This window comes from Antennarius striatus, chromosome 11 (genome assembly GCF_040054535.1).
Source record: "Antennarius striatus isolate MH-2024 chromosome 11, ASM4005453v1, whole genome shotgun sequence".
NCBI lineage: Eukaryota > Metazoa > Chordata > Actinopteri > Lophiiformes > Antennariidae > Antennarius > Antennarius striatus.
Genome location: NC_090786.1, coordinates 16,031,875 through 16,054,656, shown reverse-complemented (window position 1 = coordinate 16,054,656; position 22,782 = coordinate 16,031,875). Strand labels below are relative to the sequence as shown.

The window sequence follows — 22,782 nt, the reverse complement described above, 5'->3', positions numbered from 1 at the left end:
AGTTTCTATAGTAACTGATAAACAAAATATTGGTTTAAAATCTGGGGGAAAAAACTGCATAAAAATATTTTACAGGAGGTATTTAATCCATACTGAAGATCATGCACTGTATGTGTTAAAGAAGTCTCTGTATGTTTCTTCATTAATCTAGTTTGTTTGAACCACTTTTTTATCTACCATTTAAATTTGGCTGAGCACCCATTAGTAAGACAGATGAAGCTCCAAGGGTTCTCAGTAGAGCGTGATTCCCTTGAATTACATTAATCCTTTGTTTTTTCCCGATCCCGCTCTTTATCGGAATCCAACAAAACTTATATTCTTTCCTTCCACATCCAAACTTCTCATTAAATTTCCAGAAAAAAACTATCAAATAATTTTTGTGTCATCCTGTTAAAAATGTTTGATTTTTCATAACTAACATAACTGCTATCAGTGTCCTGTTAGAAGCCAAAAACAAAATCTCCAAAGCTTTGATAACAAGCTTTGAAAAACACCCAGTAGCCTCTTTTTAACATTGTTTCTTGTTGTTATTTAGACGACATCAGATCAGTGGAGCTTTCAAAGAAGAGCAGCAGCAAACTTGAGCTTTTGTGCCAACATATTTCAGTTTGAGTCATATGATAACTGAAAGCCCAAAGCCTTCAACTCTCTGAGAATCAGTGCTTGGCCCAGGCTTCATCTCTTCGAACATGAACGACCTGAATGAAACGAGTTATTCCTATTTGGCACCAGCAAGAACGACTGACACGAGGACCTCTATTTGGGACCTGTCAGTGTAAACACAGGCGCACGCCCATATGTTTTTGTATACAGGAAGTGGCTTCAGATGCAGACTCGGACGTTTTAGAATCGACGTTCCTGTGAGGCAGCGGTGAACACGACTGTCTGTGGGCCTCATGCAGAAAGCCGCTCCAAAATGTGACAAATCCATCCTCTGCTTGTTTCCCCTTCACTTCAACACGCCCACGCCACCATCATCCCTGCCCCTCCTGCGGGCCCCCCTTTAGCCGACTGCATGTCTCCGGAGGTCGCCTCTGACGTCAGCAGCTCGACTGGGCAGAGAGCCAGCGCTGTGGGCCCTTGATGGATGTGGTTGGTCTGAGAAAAAGTCCGCTGTGTGTGGAGTGCACGGCGTAGTCTCAACTTGGACCGCTCAAACACATTTAATGACCCGTAAACACCCAACAGGCCTGTTGCCTCTCCTCCCTTCGTCTGTCTATCACACAAACATACCGGCTATTACAAGGGACACATGTGAAGATGAGTGATTTGTATTACAAATGGCCGGGATGAGGGATAAAGCCTTCGCTCTGCCTCGGCTCCATTGTCTCATTGTTCTCCATGTATGTTTCAGTTTTTCAGTCAAACAAAAGCTAACCGTTGACATGGCTGCAGAAATTCAAGGCAGCTTGTATTTCGTATTTCTTCTCCTTGTATTACTGACTAGTCAGGAACTCATATAGGATTATTTGGCCTTCAAGCCTCGACATTTGAGCATTGCAAAATATTACTGAAATTACAAATGTGTGTATAGACCGTTGTTATCATCGTATCAAAATGACCAACAGCACTGAGGTGTGTGTCTGTGTGCCTTTGTGAGCGTGTCGGGATACCTGCAGGCCTGCTGCTGGTCTTTCTCTTCAGCCATCTGTCCAACGTCTCTGCACTCACGCTCTCCGACACAAAGTCGTCCAGCATCTGCGGGTGCAGCGAGAGGTAGGCCTTCACTTTCTCATCTGTCAAACCTGAAGCGCAGAAAGAAAATGTCTTGTAGATCACAAATTACACAAATTTACACATAAACAAGCAAAGAGCAAACTTGGTAATGCGGAGAAACGGAGCACAAATGCAATCACAAATGTCTATCTTGTAAGATGGAAACTGTTCCCAGGAGTCACATGAACAAATGTGTCGGATAGAAAACGCCCACAGATCAAGTCTCCCTCTTCGCAGAGAGGTGCCTGTGTTTCAGCTGAAGCTGACAGCCATGCTGGCTCACTTATGTTTACAGTAAAGCTGTGTCTCCAGGGGTGGGAGCCCCCAACAGAGGCAGCAGGATAAAGGAGGACTCAATTGTGCTTAATAGGCAATTAGGTACTTGAGAGCTTGCTAAGTGCTGCTGTTTACTATCTTTGTTGTCAGGGAAAAAAGCCATTTGCCAGACCATCGTTGAGGGAAAGTTGTTTTTAATACACCCACTGGCGTCTGGGAGGCCGTCGTGATGCACTAGGAAACCATCATGCTTAGGTCACTCACGCAAATGGAGTGTGTATGTGTGTGTGTCTCTAAAAGAAACACTCGTGACAGTTTAAAATCACCCATGAGAAGTCGTCTTAGTACCAGACCTTTGAATTCATGCAAAAGTAGATCCTCCTGTGAAAGAAAAAGAAAATCCTGTGGCCGTGCTAAATGTACATGTGCTCTTAACAAATCAGTAGAAACAGAGCTCTTTGGACTCCAACCATTTTTATACAGCTTTCTCATGAAACCTCCTGTTATCAGAAGCATCTGTGTAGTCTTGATTCAAGTATGAATCGCAGGAGGACATGCAGCTGGACGGCATCTGTTCTACTGTCAGACACACACAACATGGAAATACTGCTAAGTGGGGTGTCTGTCAGAAATCCAGTATGATATCAGGGTAGTCAGCGGCTGCAGACCTGGACAGCGGGAGTGTTTATGGAGGCTATAGGAGACATGATTGCTGTGCCAAATTGCAAAAATAAAACTGGACGCAAGCCTCCATCCATATGGGGATCACATGCAAGTCTAACGTGATAAACCTGTTTTCAGAACATATTTACTTTATATTTTTTTTATTTCATTCTGATTGGCTTGTCTAGGTCTTCTGATCCATTACCCCAGAACCAATCAATTCATCTTCAGTTACAGTGGATCATCTGCTTGCTGTGTGTGTGTGTGTGTGTTTATGTGTGTGTGTGTGTGTGTGTGTGTGTGTGTGTGTGTGTGTGTGTGTGTGTGTGTGTGTGTGTGTGTGTGTGTGTGTGTAGAAATGGAAGGCTTGTGGTTGCAAGTAAGAAAAAAAGAAAAAAAAAAGCAGAGGTGGGGTTAAGCTTGGGGGTGTGGAGGATGCTGTGGTCTGACGCTGTCCAGACACGAGACACAGCTCTTCAAAAGCAGAGCGCCTCACGAGACTCCTGGCCAGGTCTGACGCACATAGGCAGAATACAGCTTAATAAACCATAGAAAATTAATGGGGATGGGGTGGCGGGGGGTTGCTGGGTACAGAAAGACACAGAGAATTAAAATCAGGGCACTGCAACCCAAATACAAAGAAGGCACTATGACGCTGCGTCAATTTATGAATACCACCTTTGTATTGAAGAAGCAATGAAAATAATTTAGCAATCATATGTGTGCACATGAAAAAAAATAAATAGCCAAATGTCCAATTTCCATGGGGCAAGTGGTTCAGTGCTTCTAATTTTACAGCAGGCATACAAGAGTGTAAATGTTGTGTTCTTTGTAGACTTCAAATTACTGATCCACGCTACCACGATTTGTAAAATAAAAACTCCTATAATAAATCAAAACATGAAGCTCATTATTCACACACACTACAGAGTTAAAGAAAATGCATTTTTTGGAAAATCATTCCACATGGTTTGACCAAGCAGAGCTAATGAGGAAAGCTCTGGGTGGGGGGGGGGCAGTCTGAGGCAGAGCTGGAGGCTTCAGGAGTAATAAATAATAAAAAACCCCAGCTATGATGCAAGCACATTTGGAATTAAAAAGTGGATATATCATCACTCTGTCTGAAGCAGCAAGCTGTGGTGTAATGTAGTGTAATTAGTCCCTCTTTGTCCTTGTTGACTTCAGACTCCGAGGGAAGTGTTCAGGAACATGCAGAGAGGACAGGGGAAAAGACGAAACCCGAGGGAATCCGCTGGAGCCTCTGGTGAGCGCTGAGTTCAGTCGGAGGCTGAACATAAACACAGAGACACACACGCACACTCAGCGCCTCAGAGGCAGCTGACTTAATGCTAATGTACAGTAAGGTAACCTGGTTGGGATCATAAATGACCAAAAAGGCCAAAAAAACTGGCGTTTCGGTCTGTATGGACACAAACAGAACCGTGTTAAAGAAGAGAGACAGCTCACTGGTGAGTCCCCAGTCCTAGCTGCGTTGGTGAGGGACGCTATCAGCAGCCCCTCGAGGGTTTTAAACACAGATAACTTTTGCTTGAAAATGATAAGCCTGGGCTACCGTCATCAAGGTTATAAATAAAACTCATTTGGTGCTCTAGTGAGTGTTTCAGGCACCAGGACAGTGTTTGTGAGACCCGTTTGAAATAAACTAGTACATTTTGGACTCTATTCCAGAGGAATAATCTACATTCATCTGCTGCCAACTGCCAATACGTTTGAATCAATACCTTACTGTATTTTTGACAATGCTAAAAATACCATCTGTGACCAGCTATATCCTGTAATAACTGTGCATTGATTGAATGCTTACTAGGAAGACACATGACCATGTAATATAATATTATGACATACTAAAGGAAGGAAACGCACATGACAGGAAATCCTTCAAGTGTCCATTTCCCCGAAAGCGGACAAGCAACGATGTTTGAGAAAAGAAAATCAATGTCAAAGATTTTCTTTTAGTGAAACAGATATAATTATCATTATAAAGAAATGAAAGTTTACGCATCGCAGCACTGCTAAGCTCCTCCGGTGGCCATTAGAGGCATTGTACGCATGTATTTATATGAAATAGAATCACTGCTTATTGGGGAAAAAAACCAAAAATGTAAATATCATTCATGTCTATTTAAGCACTCTGGAGACAGATGCCTGAGGATTTACTGGTTTCACCCAGAAATCCCTATACTGATCATGATGGTGACTGATGGTGTCAATAATTCCTGCTCATCTCTGTCAACCTTACAGACTATCCCTCAGAAATTTGTCAAGTCGTGGTGCAACGGAACCTAATGTGACAGCAGTGACACTCAGACCTGTGGGATGTTGTCAGTGTCCCAGGTCAGAGGGTGAATCACAGGTGTAGCCAGATCCGTCCATACATGCTGTGGTCCAGGATGGTGAGGGACTCAGGGAAGAATGAGTGTGGTGTGTTCACTGGTTATTGGAAATGCATTTAATATAGACTTTTATACGGACTATTAGTACAACTTTCATTCCCACTGTGGGGAAAACACATTTTTTATTTTATTTAACCTTTATTTAACCAGGCAAGCAATTAAGAACCGGTTCTTATTTACAAATGCAGCCTGAACAAAGAGCAGAGGCCCTTAGAGGTGAAAGAAATGACATCTAATGTAGAAAATGTTTTTAACTCCAGTAAGTACAAAAGAAGTACACATGATCATCAGTATTCCATCCATCCATTTTGCTGAAGTGGAGACGACCGCAATCGATCGCCTTTAGCCTCTTTTTACACGGATCTGCTGGAGCCGATCTCAGAACAGAACTTTTTTTGGATTTATCACTGTTTAAAACTAGAAAAAAATCCTGAACAAATCCGTTATTTTTATCTTTTTAAACTATTTCTTTTCCAACCTTTATTAAACTGACAGGGAGACAGGAAACAATGTGGAGAACGAGAGGGGAGATGCTCAGCAAAGAACTAGGTTCAGAATCTAAACTCCACCAACTGGCCGCCACTGAAGGACCCCCATGAGGTTACACCCGACCCACTGAGGTCATTTGTCACTTCAACTGATGCATTAATGCATAAAGTACCACTTCAGGGTATGTTTTTTCCTGGTGGAGATAATTCATCTCCCTTATAGTATATACACTTCCTTTATATCTCCTTTTACTACAGTTCAAGGCCCTTCTGAATGTTGGAGATCGTGATGATTGTGAAATGACTAATAGCCTTGTAAAGAAGAAAAAAATCATTTTCATAAACTCTTCAGATGAAAGTTTGATGGGCCCTGACTAGACACTACTTTCAAAACAAAGTGGTGATTAGTGATCACAGCAGTGTTTCCTTAGAGTATCATCACTCACGTAATGCACAAGTATCATAAACTTCCATTTAAGTGCTGCATTTGTAAATATACCCCACTGTTTGTGTATGACTTTAAGTGAAATTGAGTCACTTATTTAGATGAATATACAGACATGAAGCATTTTCCTGCAGCAAGTTTGTGAGCAACCGGAGCCCAGCTCGCAGGGATTTTGGTGTCTGACTCAGATTTGGACTTCCTGTGTAAAATCTGAAGCCTGAATTCATGCAGTGAGGCATTGTTGCATAACATTTATCTTAACTACAGTCACCACACCCTGGGAGTGGGACTGAGAATGGAAAGCCAAACCACTCACAGTCTGTCTGGGTCTCACATCCGAGTTCAAGCATTAACACACTCCTGTTTGTTGGGGACTACATTTCCAGCAAGTGCTGGAGCATCTATTTACATTATGTAAATGTAACTTTGTTAATGTGGAATTCCTGACATCAAAACATTCCCATAAATAGGAAATTCTTAGAAGTTACACTTTGCGTTTATGAGGATTTTTATTTAGGAAATCAATTAGACGTGTTGTGATTTTATGTGGAAAAGTAAATGGCTTATAGAGAAGCTGCAAACCAAGTTATTTGCACTATGCCATAATAAAATGTGCTTTCAGTTAATACCTTTTCAAGCTGCGCATTAGGATATCAACTACTGTAAGGACAAGCATTGAAACAAGCACAACTACTGAAAGCTCATACAAACTAAGTTGTGGTGAAACATCATCTATGAGTCACAAGTCATAATATGAAATGTTGCAGGTCACAACAAGATGGAAAGCCCCCAAGTAGTTCTGGTGTTACATATCTTTGTTGATTTACATCAGAGAGAAGAAAATGAAGAAAGGATTCTTTTTTGTCTCTGCTGCCACGTCTGTCCTTATTCTGCCACTTTTATTTGGTTTTATTTAAGTCTGCACAACCTCCTTCTGTCACTGTTTGGATGCAACACCACACTTTCATCACTCCAGCCTTCATCTGTGAGCTGTGGAATAGAGAGAATGATTACAGCGGACATCCTCGACTTCTGATCTACTTCTTCTACTGCTTTTAACATGAGGGATTTTTATTCTTAAGACGCTGCCAAGGCAGAAACTCACATATGACGATGTGTGCTTCTTAAAGCAGTCACTCTCATGCAGCTGAAATGATCAATAATTAAGGCGTAATTTTTTTTTCTCCACCCAATTATTGAATAACTTACAGACCAGAAATGTTGCATTCAACAACATTTTTTACTTTACTGTGTTGAACTCATTACACTGATGTGACAGGCTCAGCAAGTCACTCACAGTGTGACTGTAAACACACAAACAAACAAGCGGTGTCAGTCTCACGTCTTGTTCTGACTTTCTCTTTCTAAGAATATTGGAACTGCAGGCGCCGGGCGTGGCTTTGCTGTCTGACACCTGCAGGTAGACACGGCCCTGCCCTGGAGGTGATAATGTCACACTCTGTGTCCACTACACACCCGTGGACAACACACATAACATTTATTAACAGCATGCCTTGATGTTTGTCACAAAAGACTTCATGTTCCTCCGGGCAGAATCAGTGTAACTCTATATTTATATGTGGACGTCTTAAAGCCATGACTTTTGTCTAATGTGTCAAAGTTGGCAAAGTTATCATGAACAGCAGACTTATAAATCGTTACTGTTTCATGGCAAATTTAAGACGTTGGCCGTGCCTCCATATCCACACTTTTGGTAGGAGGAGACTGTATGAACCAAAGTTGGACAAGTGAAATCTATAAGAGTAGTTTATGAAATACAAAGCCTGGAAATGTGGAAAAATGCCCATATATTGTACTGTAAATCAAGAAATGACAGACTTCCTGTTTGGTTTAGGTCATTAGTTCCAAGATATTTTTTTGTAGATCACAATATAAAACTTTTTTACTTCTCTGTGAAACACAGCTAGGGTTGAGGCTTTGATTTTTTTCCCCAAGGGGTGCTGTGGAGCCACATCCAGTCTTGCGACACACATGTGATCATAATGTTAACTTCTCAAGAGTAGGGCAACTTTGGTGAGTTTCCAAGCATCCGTGACCTCTTAACACCTACTTCCTGTTTCAAGATGAATCAATAATCAAATAATTCATTAAATAGCTGCTAGTTATTTTCCCTGAATTGGGCCTGTGTTTAACACACTTTCTATGCAAACATTGCACAACATTTTAGTAAGGAGACACATTTCAAAATTTATTGGTGATTTGCTGCCTAAATATAACAAGAATTAGATGTTATCTCAGTAAAATCATGGAGATGGACTGAAACTTTAAAAAAAATGTAATCTGTGTTTCCTGCGAGGCCATGGTTGGAATGCATTGCTTGAAATGAGAAAATGTACAAAAAACATAAAAGCATTTATTAAGATAAGAAACAGCTCCATCTGATCTGCATCATTAATGTCTATTCTCTGTGAAGCAGGAAACTATCGATGTGACCTACCACTGCAACCATTACTTAATTATCAATTGAATAATCAATCAACAAATTTTTATCTATACAACCCTTGAAAACAATCGAGGAAGATAACCACAGGGCTTCACAACAAAACAGGAAACAAAGCCAAGTATGGATGCTGCCACTGAGACACTACGGTCCCTTGGGTCTTCGGATATCCAGCAAAAGTTTGTGAGAAGGCCTCGAGGGCCATTGAACAAATCAGAGAAATAAGATGGGGCCAATCTTTTAAGATCTTTAAGAACAAACAATAAAAGTTTAAATTATAAAATGCAAAAGAAGCCAGTGCAGAGTAGATAAAACCAGGAGATGTACTTGCGCCTAGAGGTGCTGGTTACTAGATGGGCGGCCCCGTTTCGGAAGCGGATGAAATATAAGTAAGAGACACCAACGAAAAGTGCATTCTTGAACTAATGAAAGCATAATTTTTCACATTGGGACATGAATTGTACGTCAAAGCACCAAGATCTGTGGCAGCATTCCCACTGTCTGTCATTTTATCAGAAACAAAAAGTTTTGGCTTAGCCACTGTGTTTATGGCAGCAATTCCATCTTGTAGGGAGTTGTGTGAGTTCCTCTATTGTGGCTTTAATGGCATTTCAATCTACAAGTCGTCTGCATAGCAGTGGAAAGACGTCAGGCTATGACTGATTTGAGAGGCAAGCATGTACAACAAAAAGAGGAGAGGGCCGAGAGCAGAGCCCTGAGGCGCCCCACATGTGAGAGCAGCACTAGATGAGAACAAATTTCCAACCATAACAGAAAATGTTCCTGCTGTCAGGTGGGAGGTAAACCACGTCAGTGTTGTGCCACGGACACCAACGTGGTGGTTTAGTCCAGACAGAAAGACTGAGTGGCCCACTGTGAGATCCAGCTATACAAGAGACACGGGGCACTTTGACTCATCAACCTGGTCATGTCATTAGTTACTCTTAGTAGGACAGACTCAGTGCTACGCTGTGATCTGAAGCCAGACTGGAAATTTTTAAAAATATAGTTTTCTTCTAAATATGGTTATATTTGCAAAGACAACTAGTAGAGAAATGGCAAACGAGAACCAGAAACTGGTTCAAACGGTTCAAAGTCAGTAGATTCAACACAGAGGAAAGAATTAGAGGACGCGCCAGGAACCTGTTTGACAGATGCCACTTCTTCAAAGAAAAAGACAAGAGAAGTCTCACATGTGGAGACTGAGGAGAGAAGAACAGGGTGGGTGGATTAATGACAGGGTTAATTCTGTTCAAATTCATTCATTCATTCATTCATTAATCTGCCTGCAAATTCCTTTCATTAAAAGTGATTATAACATTTTAATGTTCATGTTTATCTTTTAGTTGATCAAATGTCAAAGGACTGTGGGAAAATGCAAAAACATTTGGTCACAATCATAACCAACAAAGAAAAGCAGCAAATCCTTAGATTTAAAAAGCTGGAACCTGTAACTGTCTGGAATTTTTAAACGAAACTGATGATCAAAATAGGTGGCAATTTATTTCCATTGTTATTGAGTAATTTTGGCAGCTGGGGAATCCGAAGTGATCTTGGCACAGTCAGTATTCTGTGATGAAGGGGTTCCTCCTTGGAACACATGAAATATGGTGAAAATGAACATGAGCAAAAAAGGGAAAATACCACTTCTCCTGCAGCGGACTCCTTCTTGTCGAATCAAGGGCAGGCTGCCAAGGTACTACTTTTCACTTTCCTGACGCGAGGCTCAGGCAGGAAGGGGGAAGGGGGGTTACGTGGTGCCTGCGTCAGTAGGTCCGCTTGGGACTCCCTTGCCAGGAGGTGGGAAGAGCATGTGGTTCTGATCTTACCTACGGGAGGGCTGGAGTGCAGCATCCAACACTCAATGAGCGGCAAAAAGAAAAGGAGACATTGGAGATGAAAGAACTTTGACTCCTTTTCCTTTGCTTACTGATCCATTAAACGTAAGCAAGTGTATGTCTATGTGTGTGTATACGTATAAATATGTGAAGGCCCATCACTTCCAAAGACACGCCCCCACACATCACAAAAACAAACAGCCTTGCTAACACCTCACACTCCTCGCTGAGACAGAAAGGGGACATTTCCATGGTAATGTAATTTGCATTATTTCCACTTCCACGGTCCAGGTCATTAGACGTAAAGGGCAAGGACAAAAAATATCAAGCTGACATAGAGATAAGGCATGTCCTCTGATACACACCCTGAACGTGTGGTCACAGGTGAGCAGCAACGCTAACAAAACTTGGAGACACTTTTGGCTTCACCTTCAAATCCGAATAAAAGTCCTTTCAGTGAACGCGCACACACACACACACACACACACACACACACACACACACACACACACACACACACACACACACACACACACACAAACACACGGCACATTACACAAACCACATGAGTCCAACCAGTAAGGCTATACTTTGTTCTTCCGAGTCAGCATCTCACCCCCAACTGGTGGTTCGATGTAGTGCTGCCCCCCCACCCCCCACCTCCTCCTCCTTTTCAATCCCAGGAGCCACATCAGTAGTGAGGGGTCATGTTTCCTGCCCCACATCTGGACCGATGCTGAACATCGCAGTCGCTCTGCAGAGGAGCCAGTTGGGACCTTGGGTAATGAGAACCACAGGTCCGTGCATTTTTTCCAGTGTCATGTTCTCTTATAAGCACTGACACAAGTACAAGCTGTAAGAAAATCTACATGCATGTGGCCTTTTCCCATCCCCTCTGATAACAACCTGACAGGCTGACAAGGGGAGGTCAATGGACGCCTTGAGGAGAATGTCATCTGTTTCACCGCTCTGATTATGCACTGTACCCTGGCACCGGTCCAGTCCTGCAGATCTCCATACAAAAAAAAAAGCTTGAAACATTAACAAGCTCATTTTCTTTGGCTAGAGTCTCCTCAGAGTTTGATACAAATTACAAAATCACTATATGACCTGTGCTCAATTATTTTGCCATTCACATTTGCATCAAGTTTTAGTTTTATATTCCAACGATGATGATGATGAGCAGTAATTTACTTTGTGTTTTCACTTCTTTCGCTGAAAGAAGTGAGAAGTGTGAGAAGACGGAGAGAGGACATGCGGTGGGACAGGAAATGACCAGCTTGAGCACTTCCTGCCTGACAATGCAGCCTTCATCACTGGGTTAAGCAATTCGTCGACAACCAATTGGGTTTTGAAAAATTCCTGAGAGATCACATTAGGGCTGACCCAGACTGACCGCCAATGCTCACCAGAAATATATGCACAAAAACACACAAAGGCATTTAGATTTTCCCACAATGTGAAGCAACAAGCAGCCATAATATCCCAGTGCTTAGAATTATAGGGGCAACGAGGGAGTGAGTACGCCAGTATGTTGTCTTTACAAACTGGAGAGTCTCTCCAGGGAGGACTGGATTTGCTGGACAGTCCAGAAACTGGTCACATTTCAAAAAGACAAAACAATTAGGGGATAAACATGCCAGTGACTTGAAAACAAAACCCCAAAAAGCCCTCCACTCCTCTGGGGTTGATACATTTCATACAGTCTACTACATGTTTCTACAGGGCAAAAACCCTCTACAAAAAACCCTGAGCCGATAATGACGAGTATTATGTTTGAGAAATGTAGGTGTCCGTGTGCCAAAAACACTCAGCATTGTCAAATTATGCCCTGATCTCACACTAGTCACAGTTATGGAAAAGGGAAATAGTGTGTCAAGGTAATCCTATGTTTAACCCAGATTAATTCACAGCCAAAACATTTAAAGAAAAATGCAGCATGAATGTGAGAAATGATCTCACACAATAAGAATTACAGCCAGAGTGGGAATCAACAATGAACTCATCCTCAGGCAAATTCAAAAAGTTCAGGAGCCTTATGGAATGTGAAATTTTTGTCCTTTTTTGGTCATTTAGAGTCAGAGACATCTACATACTATACATCAATAACACATTACATGACGGCAGTTCGCAGCTATGTGTGTTCTTTGGTGTCACGCAGCATCCCAGACCCCAAACTGCTAACTTGTTGGAACAGTGTTGCCACAAAAGGTCACTCGAGGTGCCACTGAACCAGGAGACAGACCACTGACAACATTTATCCATGATGACGGGCTCAGTGAATGTAAGCTGGGGTCAGGGAAATGAACAGTATCAGTGATTCCAAAAATAGAAGCTCTTTCTTTAATATTACAAAGACGTAAAAACATTTAAATTATTCATCACATGATGGATTTAGTGATATTTACAGTGGGAGCAAAAAAATAAATATAATTTATTTAGCTTTATAAAATTATTATTATTATTCAATAAAAGTATCATTTAAAAGTGTATTATACATTCCTCTGATATCTATAATCATTTTTTGTTGGCAAATTGACCCAATTATATTTCAGGACTAGAAATATCTAGTAGTACACAAATTAATGTTAGGATTGTTGTAGTTAATTATAATATTGTATAGTTAACATTATAATAGTATATTTCTATAGGAATATTAACCCAGAAAGCGGATTTCTGCAGGAATATTTCAATTCCTAAAACAGATACTGTCTAGAATTCCTGCAGCCCTGCTGGTTCTCCCGTTTGAATCGAGCGCAACTAGTTAACAAGCTTAATGTGTTCTTAGAGCGACCGTGGAGACCCAGGACACATTCACCGAAAAGCGGTCACCTTCCTCCGCGATGAAGTCTCCACCCATTCAGATCGGTTATCAATCTGTCATTCATAAAGTTGGGGAGACGCGTCGGGCGCACACGCCTGGAGGAGCCGCGTCGGACCAGGCTCTCGTTTCCTGACAGCACCCGGTACATTCTCGAAGAAAAGTCAGTGATGATTTTAGTTTCATCCCTTAAACAGTATTGGTTAAAAAAACAAAATACCTACTTGCACCCAGGAAGCAGTCCGTTAACCTTCTTAAACAGCTTGTTGAAGACGGACCATCTTCCATTTCGGACTGCGAGCGCAAAAAAAAAAAGCAGAAGAGCCCGGGAGAAAAGTGCGCTTCTGCAGCTGCAAACTGCTGCGTCTGTGCAAAAAAAAAAAAAAAAAAAAAAATCCAAACTATTCCAATACGCGTTGAGTGGATGTTGTCTTCGGGCTGTGTAGGCTTTAGGAAGGGCAAGAAGAGCAGTGCGCTGCCCCCCTCCTCCTCCCCTCCACCAGCGTTCTGACCCAGCACCGCTGGACGAGGTGTCGCTACAGCCGGCCCGCCTCCTCAGCGTGGTGGCTCCGCTGAGTGCAGCAGCGGACTGGAGCGGCGGAGGCGACGGCGCATAGACACTGGGAAATGAGAACACACACACACACACACACACACACACACACACACACACACACACACACACACACACACACACACACACGCACATACGCGCACATATGCGCACACACGTTTGGAGCGCGCTACCGTCAAGTGAGCCACAACGAGCCCGACAAAAGTCTACATTACAAAATAAAAGCATACCCGCTGACTGACTACTGCCTCCTCAAAAGACTGTTGCTAAAAGGATTTCAGACAATTACAAGTTGTTATCATTTAGTTTTCTTTAAATGACTGTAAAGTTCTCTTGCCACAGAACTTCATTACAAATCCTCTATAGTCAACTGCTTAAAATGTGCATCATATTCTGAAAGAAGATAATCAGTGTAACCATCAAATTAGAAAAAGCCATAAACTATCAAGTAAGAAAATTAACTATTATTTTTTGAATATTAAAAATTGAATGGGGTCAAATTAAGTACGAGGAGTGTAGGAGAGTTAATACAGGTATTCATTTATTTCATCCCCCAAGCCAATAGATTTAATCTGAAAGGCACATCGCCCGTGTTCGTGGTTATTAACGCGAGTTTGACGTCGAAGGTTTACCGTGTCTGTTCCTTCCTGCTCCTGAGGAGCCAGATTATTAAATAATCCATACACTCAAACTTTGTTTAAACATTCAAACCCATACGTTTGTTACAGTGCAGCACAAGCAACATCTTATTTAATGAACTAAATCTTGATTTATAAATGTGGGTAAGCCGGAAGATGTCAGACATCAACCATAAAGGTTGGGCTCTTTTTCTTTCTTAGCTGAATATTTTACATCAGGTTATTCAGTCTGAAATTTCATTACAGATTTCTGCCTTTTTCTGGATCTCAATTTGATTGATTTCATCTCCTGGCTTCAACTACTGTATCTGCAAATTTTCATGCAATAAAGGCATGTATTTAATTATTTTGTTTTATCATGTGGTCAATAACAGACAAGTTATTAGAATGCTGAACAATCCTTTGTCTTTTTTCGAGATTAATTGCACAATTGGGAAACTGCACAATTAAAATATTAAAACAGAATAATGCATTTTCTTTATATATAATTCCTATTTATCTTGTTTTATATTATGCTGGGGTTAGTTCAAGAAAAACACCAGTTTGAGGATTTTCTAATGTCATAAATGCCACAGTTAGTTCCTGTGAGAAACCTTAAAGGCACAACAACAACATAAAAAAAATGGAGAGTGTGAGTGAAGGAGGGAGTGAGGGAGAGAGAGAGAGAGGGAGAGGGGTGTGAGCTGTGGGGGAGTACGTCAGCATGTGCGCTATCAATGACTGGCATTCCTATACGCTGGAGCAGCTGGTCCATTCAGAGGTCACGTATGGGTATAATGGAACCTCTGACACTGTCACTTCGCCTCCCATCGCAACCGAGAGAAGCAAAGCATGTAAATAACACAATCGCATCTTATATAAACTTTTCACTTCTTCCACACTACCTTTTGAATCTTCAGCTAGGTAGTACAGTGTTGTGATAATCATCTATCTGATCATTCCAGATGTTTTCTAATAACCAGGGAATCTAGCAAAAAGAATGGAGAGGACTAATCCATTCATTTAGAAAAAGTGCAACATTAAAATTCAAGAACAGTCACCTTTTTGTTGAGGATAGATTCAGATCCTTTAGATCACATCTTAATCTGAAGGGACTCCAGAAACAAACTTATTTGCTATCATCACATTAATGTTGTTATTCTGAAATTAATAGTAGTAATAAATAAGTGCTGAAAATTCTGATTGCAAGTAAATAACGGAAGCTGGAAAGCTGATATCAAATTGAATCAAAATGACTTGAAGCTCAGGAAAACAAATGCTTGAAAATGTACCTTGCAAAGTTCATGAGTGGTAGTTTGGGAGTTTATGTGAGACGGTTCTGAATGACTAATCTATAGGGAGGTGCAGAAGATATGAGAGGATTTTCTCTCTCTCTGTGACCCACCGGTGAACCCTTCTGATCCATGTCTCCGAAGAAACACAGCAACCATTTTTAGATGTTCGAATAATTATTACATACAAGGAAGTCATTTTACTGGTGTGATCTGTCAAATGAAATGGAGGTTTACACCGTGTTAAGATTAGCCCTCATGGGGAGGAATCAACCTAAATCGCTGACACAAATCACAAAAAAGGAACAAATTATCTAAATGAATGGTTTTAGCTGCAGACAAAGCAGAATTCTTTTCATTTACACGTAATTACAGATATATATGACACACAGCAGCCTTATGGTACTAAAACGACTGAATGATTCCAGCAAATCTAGAGTTGTCAGATAGTTCTTGTGCTATTTTAAGTGCATGAAACAGCTCCACTAGGAAGAAGCCTAATATTCTTATCCTAATAATCACATCAAACTGTCTCAAGTAAATTAAATTTTCAATAAAACGATAAAAACCATGCAACAAAGCTATTTCACTGAACAGTCTTTGAGCCCATCATTCAGGACAAGACAACAACCCCATGACTCTTTATAGTAAAAATGTAAGATGTGAAGTAACAGCACTCTGGGAGAACCAATAAATATCAACAAACATATAATTGTGTCATTTCATGAAAATTTTAAATTGAAAGTTTACACAAATGTCTTGTTCTTAAAATAAGGAATATTCTTCTGCTGGGAAATTACGTGAAAAGCTGTTGAAATGTTTTCCTTTAAACTCTGGATCAGCATTACCTGGAATATCTCATTAATTTAAATTTAGATGCATTTTCTTGAAATGAGATTACACTTTAAAAAAAATGTGTTTGAGGTTTTTTTTTTCAAAATGACTCAATTATCAGAATCAAGCATTTTAAAAAAAATTTCATTAGACAATAGATTACTTTTCTAATCCAATACATGACAAGGTTATATTTCCTTTTAGACAAAAAACAAAAGTCATATCCTCACACTTTTTGTACATTCTTTAAGTTTATTTTTAGCCACGTCTCTGCAGTGCTCAAGTCAGGAACTAATTAATCATTTCTGCACTTTGAGCTTGATTTTTTTAAAAATTGTGACACATTTATTTCCAACTAATTTTATATCTGAATTCCTATTCAGTCTTGAACTGCCTTTTAATTGTTGCTCACATAATTGTGAGCAACAATTAGTCAAGATACAGTACAACACTGAAAAATAAAACACTTATTTAAAAATAACAGGATTAAATGTTGTGTACTAACAATTTTGTAATATCATTATCTAAAGTACTAGTGTGTGTGGGGGGTGGGGGGTATTATTGATTATTGCACTTTGGCATTGAAGGTGCTCCAGGTGGAGCTATTTTTGACTGCTAAGGGCTGCATCTAATAAATAATTTCATTGAGTCAATGTTTCATTGATCAGACACAAAGTGGCATCTTTCAATTTTTTTTCTCACAGCAGTTTTTGAATTCCCTGAATTGTCCAAGTCTGGATAAGGAAAAAACAACACACCCACCACATTTGAGGAGCTGGATTTAATGACTGTTGGATCAGTGAATTTTATTGTATTGGACTAAGCTTCATGAGCAAATTCTAAGGTTGCAATGTTTCTAGAAAGAAGCAGTTGAAATATTTTAAATTTAATATTTTCATATTGTATAGTTAACTAGAAGAAAGATGCAAAACTGGAAGTCTTAACAAAATTTTAACTTAACTATAGTTCTTGGTTAACTACCATGCGGTGACAGTAATGGAAGAAATATCTAACAGTAAAGAGGACGTAGACAGACACTAAACATATGGATTTTATAGCTAAACCTGCATCCCAGTGTCTTGTTATTGAACTGATACATGTGAAGTGAATTAACTATATTATCTAAAAGAACAGGACTCTACAGGCGTCGTCTAGCCCTCCGTCTGTCGGTCTTATCCTGCCATCAAATCCCACATCCGCGTTGGAATAGATGACAAGTGTGTTATAGAAAAAAACCATATTCAAATCAGAAGGGTGGTGATGATGAACCGTCATTTGTCTCAGTATGGGATGTATGTGTGGTTCCTATTGCTGCTGGTCAGAGAGCAGCTGCAGTGTCGTCCACTGGGGGATCAACAGCTGACCGAGGAGTGGAGACGTGGGCAGCCATGCTTCCTCCTGATGACTTAGGCCTTGTCTTGCAGCACAAAAGCAGCACATCTTCAGGCGTGCAGAGCCTCGCCCCCCACCCCTCCACCCCCACATTAAAGACCTCATCCACTTAAGCACAGTTCAGAGTCAGAACACCGTTCGAGCTTTTTGCACGCTGCTCACATGCACACGTGTGATCTAAGTGAAACATTTACAGATCACATGCAAGCACACGCAAACTCAGACACAGGAGTGTACTTGAATCCGCACAGGCACACGCGCACACACATCACATGCAGCAGACACACACCACAGAGACTTTCAGTCCCCTCCCCCCCAACTGAATAGTCTGTTCTGACAATTCACAGGACAGCCGGAGCATTGACGTCAGAGGCAGGCCCATGAAAATACAGGGTCCCTGGGGGGGCTGAGGGAGTCATGCACATCTTCACAGCTTGGCTCGCAACTAGTTCAGCCACCACTGCCTCAGTTCAGCTTATTTGTAGGAAATTGCAATAATTACAATAATATGAAATGTATGATAATCCACGTCAGCTGTGGAGCACACACATCCACACGCGACTGCAATGCGGTTCATCTGAAGCGTGACGTCAGTGGACGTCACTGCATTGTGATCCATCAGCGCAAACGCGAGGTAGGTGCTTAATTTAGGTTAACGGAGATAAAATTACACCACATCATTACATGCCCTCTGTCACTGTAATCATTGCCATTTTGACTAACTGCCATCAAAACTGTAGTATGTCAGACGTACCCAGAGGAAAGGTTTGTTCCTCGCTCAGACATCCTCACAGTCCCAGGAGAGAAGATGACATCTTTGTTTACTGCTCAATGTTCTGAACCTCTTTGTTTTTTCCACCATCTTCTCAGTGATCATCAGGACACCAGAATCACAGCACAGTCACTGTTCTCCCTCTTTATTTTATGTCCTTACACCTCTTTTATGATCACCTGTGGCTCATTATATCATACCTATGATCATTATACCTATAATAATATGTAAACACATGTAGCTGATGTTTCAGTGGTCCTCAGCTATGGGATGACCTGTGGACGATCACTACCATGTTAGCAATTGTTTTAAGATAGAAAATTTGACAATTTAGGGCTGGATGTACTGTAATGGTTTTATAATAAATAGTATTACAGTATGATGATGACTCAAAAAAAGTCAATGTGGGAATCTTATGATGGGTAATAAATGGCAGAAAATACAAAATAGACTGAATGAAATACTGATCATGAAAAGAACAGGTTTAAGAAGATGTAATGAAACCTTTGAATATCACTATAAGATTGTTCAGTGCAGATTCTTCGGGGTTCAGTCTTGCACTGTTGACAGATATGCTCACAAAAAGTTGTCTGCTCCCAATTTTAATGTCTCAATTTAAAGAGTTCATCTTAAGATCTGATTGTACTGTTTTGACCTGAGCCCATTTACATGTTGAATAATATAATGGTCAATATTAAGGTGGTTATAAAGCGTGTCACATAAAACTTGTGGTTGTGTAGTTGTGCTCCTCAATTTTTTTTCTTATGTATTAGCATGTCTCGATTATATGGGCTGATATTTGCCAACAGTGTTGCCTACATTTCATTTTAGTGTTGGATTATATTTCACGTCCCCAGGAGAAAACTCATACAACTTGCATGCCCCTCCAGAAGAGGCGCTGCACCGACCTGTGTTCAGGAAAGTGAGGTGGAACAGGTCAGCATCTTTGGATGTGCTCACCGTGCTAACATCCATCCATCTTCCCGTAGATGAAACAATAGTCTCGTCTTCAACTACTTATGCTCTTTTCTGGATACAGGTCTGCTGGCTATGGGTGAGAGGCGGGGTACACCCCCAATAAGATCAGCTCATCACAGGGCCACATGAAAGACAAACACACACACACACACACACACACACACACACACACACACACACACACACACACACACACACACACACACACACACACACAAACACACACAAACACACACACACACACACACACACACACACACACACACACACACACACACACACACACACACACACACACACTCACACCTTTAGACAATTTGATATGACCAATTCACCTAAGCTGCATGTTTTTGCAGGTGGAAGGAAGCTGAGAATCCACGCAGACACAGAGAACATACAAAACTGCACATAAAGGAATCGAACCAGGAACCTTCTTGCTGTGAGGCAACAGAGCTACCCACTGCACTACTAAAGATCAGGGAACTTAAGCAGGTGGATTTTCCACAGTGAGTTCTATTTGCGTTAGAGCTGATGTTTTTCCATTATGGTGCATTACATGTCTATGATGCAGGATTCTACTGTCTCCTGTCCTTCCTCTTAGTTCTCTCAGAAAACATCCTGCACCAAGCAAAACCAGCTTTTCTCTGCAAACCCAGTATCTTGTGGTAAGAAATGTGTTGCAAGACAGCAGGAGTGATTGTCTCAATCTCCTAAAATGGCAAAGCCCAACACCCTCCATTTATACTTTTTCTGCTGATGATGCCCCACGGTTTAGAGAAAAGCAATGATGAAACTGCATGACTGGTGAATTGTTCGACATACAGATGGATTAGGGTGACTGAGTGGAAAACCCAACCCAATTTAAGATATGCATAAATGACTAGGATCTCAAATGTCATGGTTAGAATGCCAGTGTCTGATTAGGACTAGAAACACTTTGTTTATTCTCCCTTCCACGCTGTGGAACTCCATGACAGAGTCAAGTAACTTTCTGACGAACTGTGAAACGTATCCTACATATTTGGAGTCCAAACTGATCCTATGTATAGCTGAACATAGTAGCATCTTGACTGCTGCTCCCTATAATATTAATTCTAATAGTATTACTAATAAGGTAAAGAAAGTTGAAAAATACTTAACAAGGCAAAATTAAATATTAAAAAACATGTGAGCATGAAATTCACATCAGACCATAATAAAAGCACGTTGGAAAAAGTCTTTCAAAGAGGTGGCCAATGTGATCTCCACAGGGAGACTGTTCCAAAGGGTATGGGCCCTGATTGAGTAAACCCATTCACCCTTTGTCCTTGGTTGAGACTACGGGACAGCTGAGGCCCTCTAGTTACAACTGAGCACAAAAGGACTCAGTAGATCTGAGATATATCATGGAGCATGACCACAGAGAGCTTAGTCAAATAAAATCTTTAAATCAAAGAGAAGTGGTCCAAAAACAGATCATTTGGTACATCAAAGAAAACTACTGAGCGTTACCAATGGACACACTAAACTAACAACAATAATTATAAAAACAAAACAGAGATGCCAACCAGTTGGTTGAGACAATGCAATGAAACTTTATATTTATGATCCAACAGAGCAAGCACAACAAATCTTTTATTGGATGCTCTCATCTTGTTTCCTGACTTATTAACTGGAACACAGTCACCTCGGCTCTGACCTCATTCCTAGCTCACAACTCCGAGGTAAACAGAATGCAACGTCATACCCCGGTCAGTTCACCAACATGGTGTCGACACATAGAGACATTCACACCTACAGGCAATTTAGAGTCACCAATTAACCTAACCTGAATGTCTTTGTGGAAAAAATGCACCTGCAGGGAACTGAAAAAACAACCTCCACTCAGGAAGGCAGCAGCCGTCCTACAGATTTGAACCTTTGCCTGTGACGGTCACATCAACATAACCTCTACGTTTTAAAGAACATTCAGTGAAATATTGTATTTTACAAAGGTCCAGCAAACACTCTGCTTTTCACATTAGAATCCATACTAAATAGATCAATGATTGTGAATGATAATGTGATTTTTTATAATTCTGTTGCATAAAGAGTAGCTGAAGTGATTGCTATGGATCTTACCAACATGGCCACGCTGATAGCAAAGTCTGACAGAGTAGAGACTGTTGCTCTATGGGATAGTATCCCAGATCATCAGTTAGTTTGGGAAATGCAATGCTATTTTTACCATGATGTTATAAGTAGAAGCATGTAGTGGCATTAATTTCCCTGGAAGCTGTACAGCAAAGCTCCTTGTGTGCAAAGAAGCCCTTCAGATTTGAACTTGAATATCTTCTCGAAGAGGAAGGGGATGGATGGAACAGTCGCATGGACAGTTAAAAAAAAGAAGATGGTTAAGAAAAGGAAAGTTAGCAGTGAAGAAAATAGTAATGGTGTAAAAATCCAAGCAAAGATTCAGAATGTCATGCAGTGTATGTGCGCTGACATTTATTATTTATTATTTCATAATCATCGCATGATCAGTCTCTATTAGAGTTTATCATTATTGTCATAATAACCACCATTATTTTTATTATTCATTCATTCATTCATTCATTCATTCACCTTCAGTACGGCTTCTTCCGCTGTCGCGGGTCGCGGGGATGCTGGCGCAATGCCAGTGCACTGCCGAGCAACATATAGACAGACAAACGTGCACGCACACACTCATACCTACGGGCAATTTGAGACCGACCAATTAATCTGAGAAGCATGTATCTGGAGGTGGGAGGAAGCCATCGAACCCAGAGAGAACCCACGCAAAACGGGGAGAACATGCAAACGCCGCACAGAACGGGACGCAAACTGGGAACCGCCTTGCTGTGCGACGACAGTGCTACTCACTGCGCCATCGTGCTGTCCCTTATAATAATAATAATAATAATAATAATAATAATAATAATAATAATAAATTATTATTATTATTATAGACTAAACTAATTTAGATTTACATTATTTGTGTATTGAGCTGTAAAATTATTAGATTAAGAAATGAGAAGAAGGAAAGTGGAAATGCAGCCTTTTAATGTGGTTATATAATGCTGTCGTGGTGTCAAATTTTTTCTATTAATTGTACAGTGAATGATGAAAATACGCATATGTACCAACTGTGACCCAAATACACTGTGTGTAGAACCATAAGAATGATATCTGTTACAGAAAAAGTAAAGATTAATTTCTGTG

At 40.7% G+C, this 22,782-nt stretch overlaps 1 protein-coding gene across 4 annotated transcripts in view; it reads right to left on the bottom strand.

The window, feature by feature from the left end:
* pde10a (phosphodiesterase 10A) overlaps nucleotides 1-13,727 on the bottom strand; it is a 35,220-nt gene extending 21,493 nt beyond the window's left edge. For 2 of the 4 annotated variants that reach the window (XR_011037291.1, XR_011037290.1), the window contains exons 1-2: nucleotides 13,347-13,727; nucleotides 1,614-1,745 (exon numbers count right to left, since the gene is read on the bottom strand). Coding sequence is in view for 2 of the 4 variants with exons in the window: in XM_068327046.1 (XP_068183147.1) it covers nucleotides 1,614-1,745; nucleotides 13,347-13,410 (196 nt within the window). In the remaining 2 variants the exon portion in view is untranslated. The remainder of the gene's footprint in view (nucleotides 1-1,613; nucleotides 1,746-13,346) is intronic. The other 2 variants (XM_068327046.1, XM_068327047.1) reach the window with 2 other exon arrangements.
* Nucleotides 13,728-22,782: the final 9,055 nt, after the last annotated feature.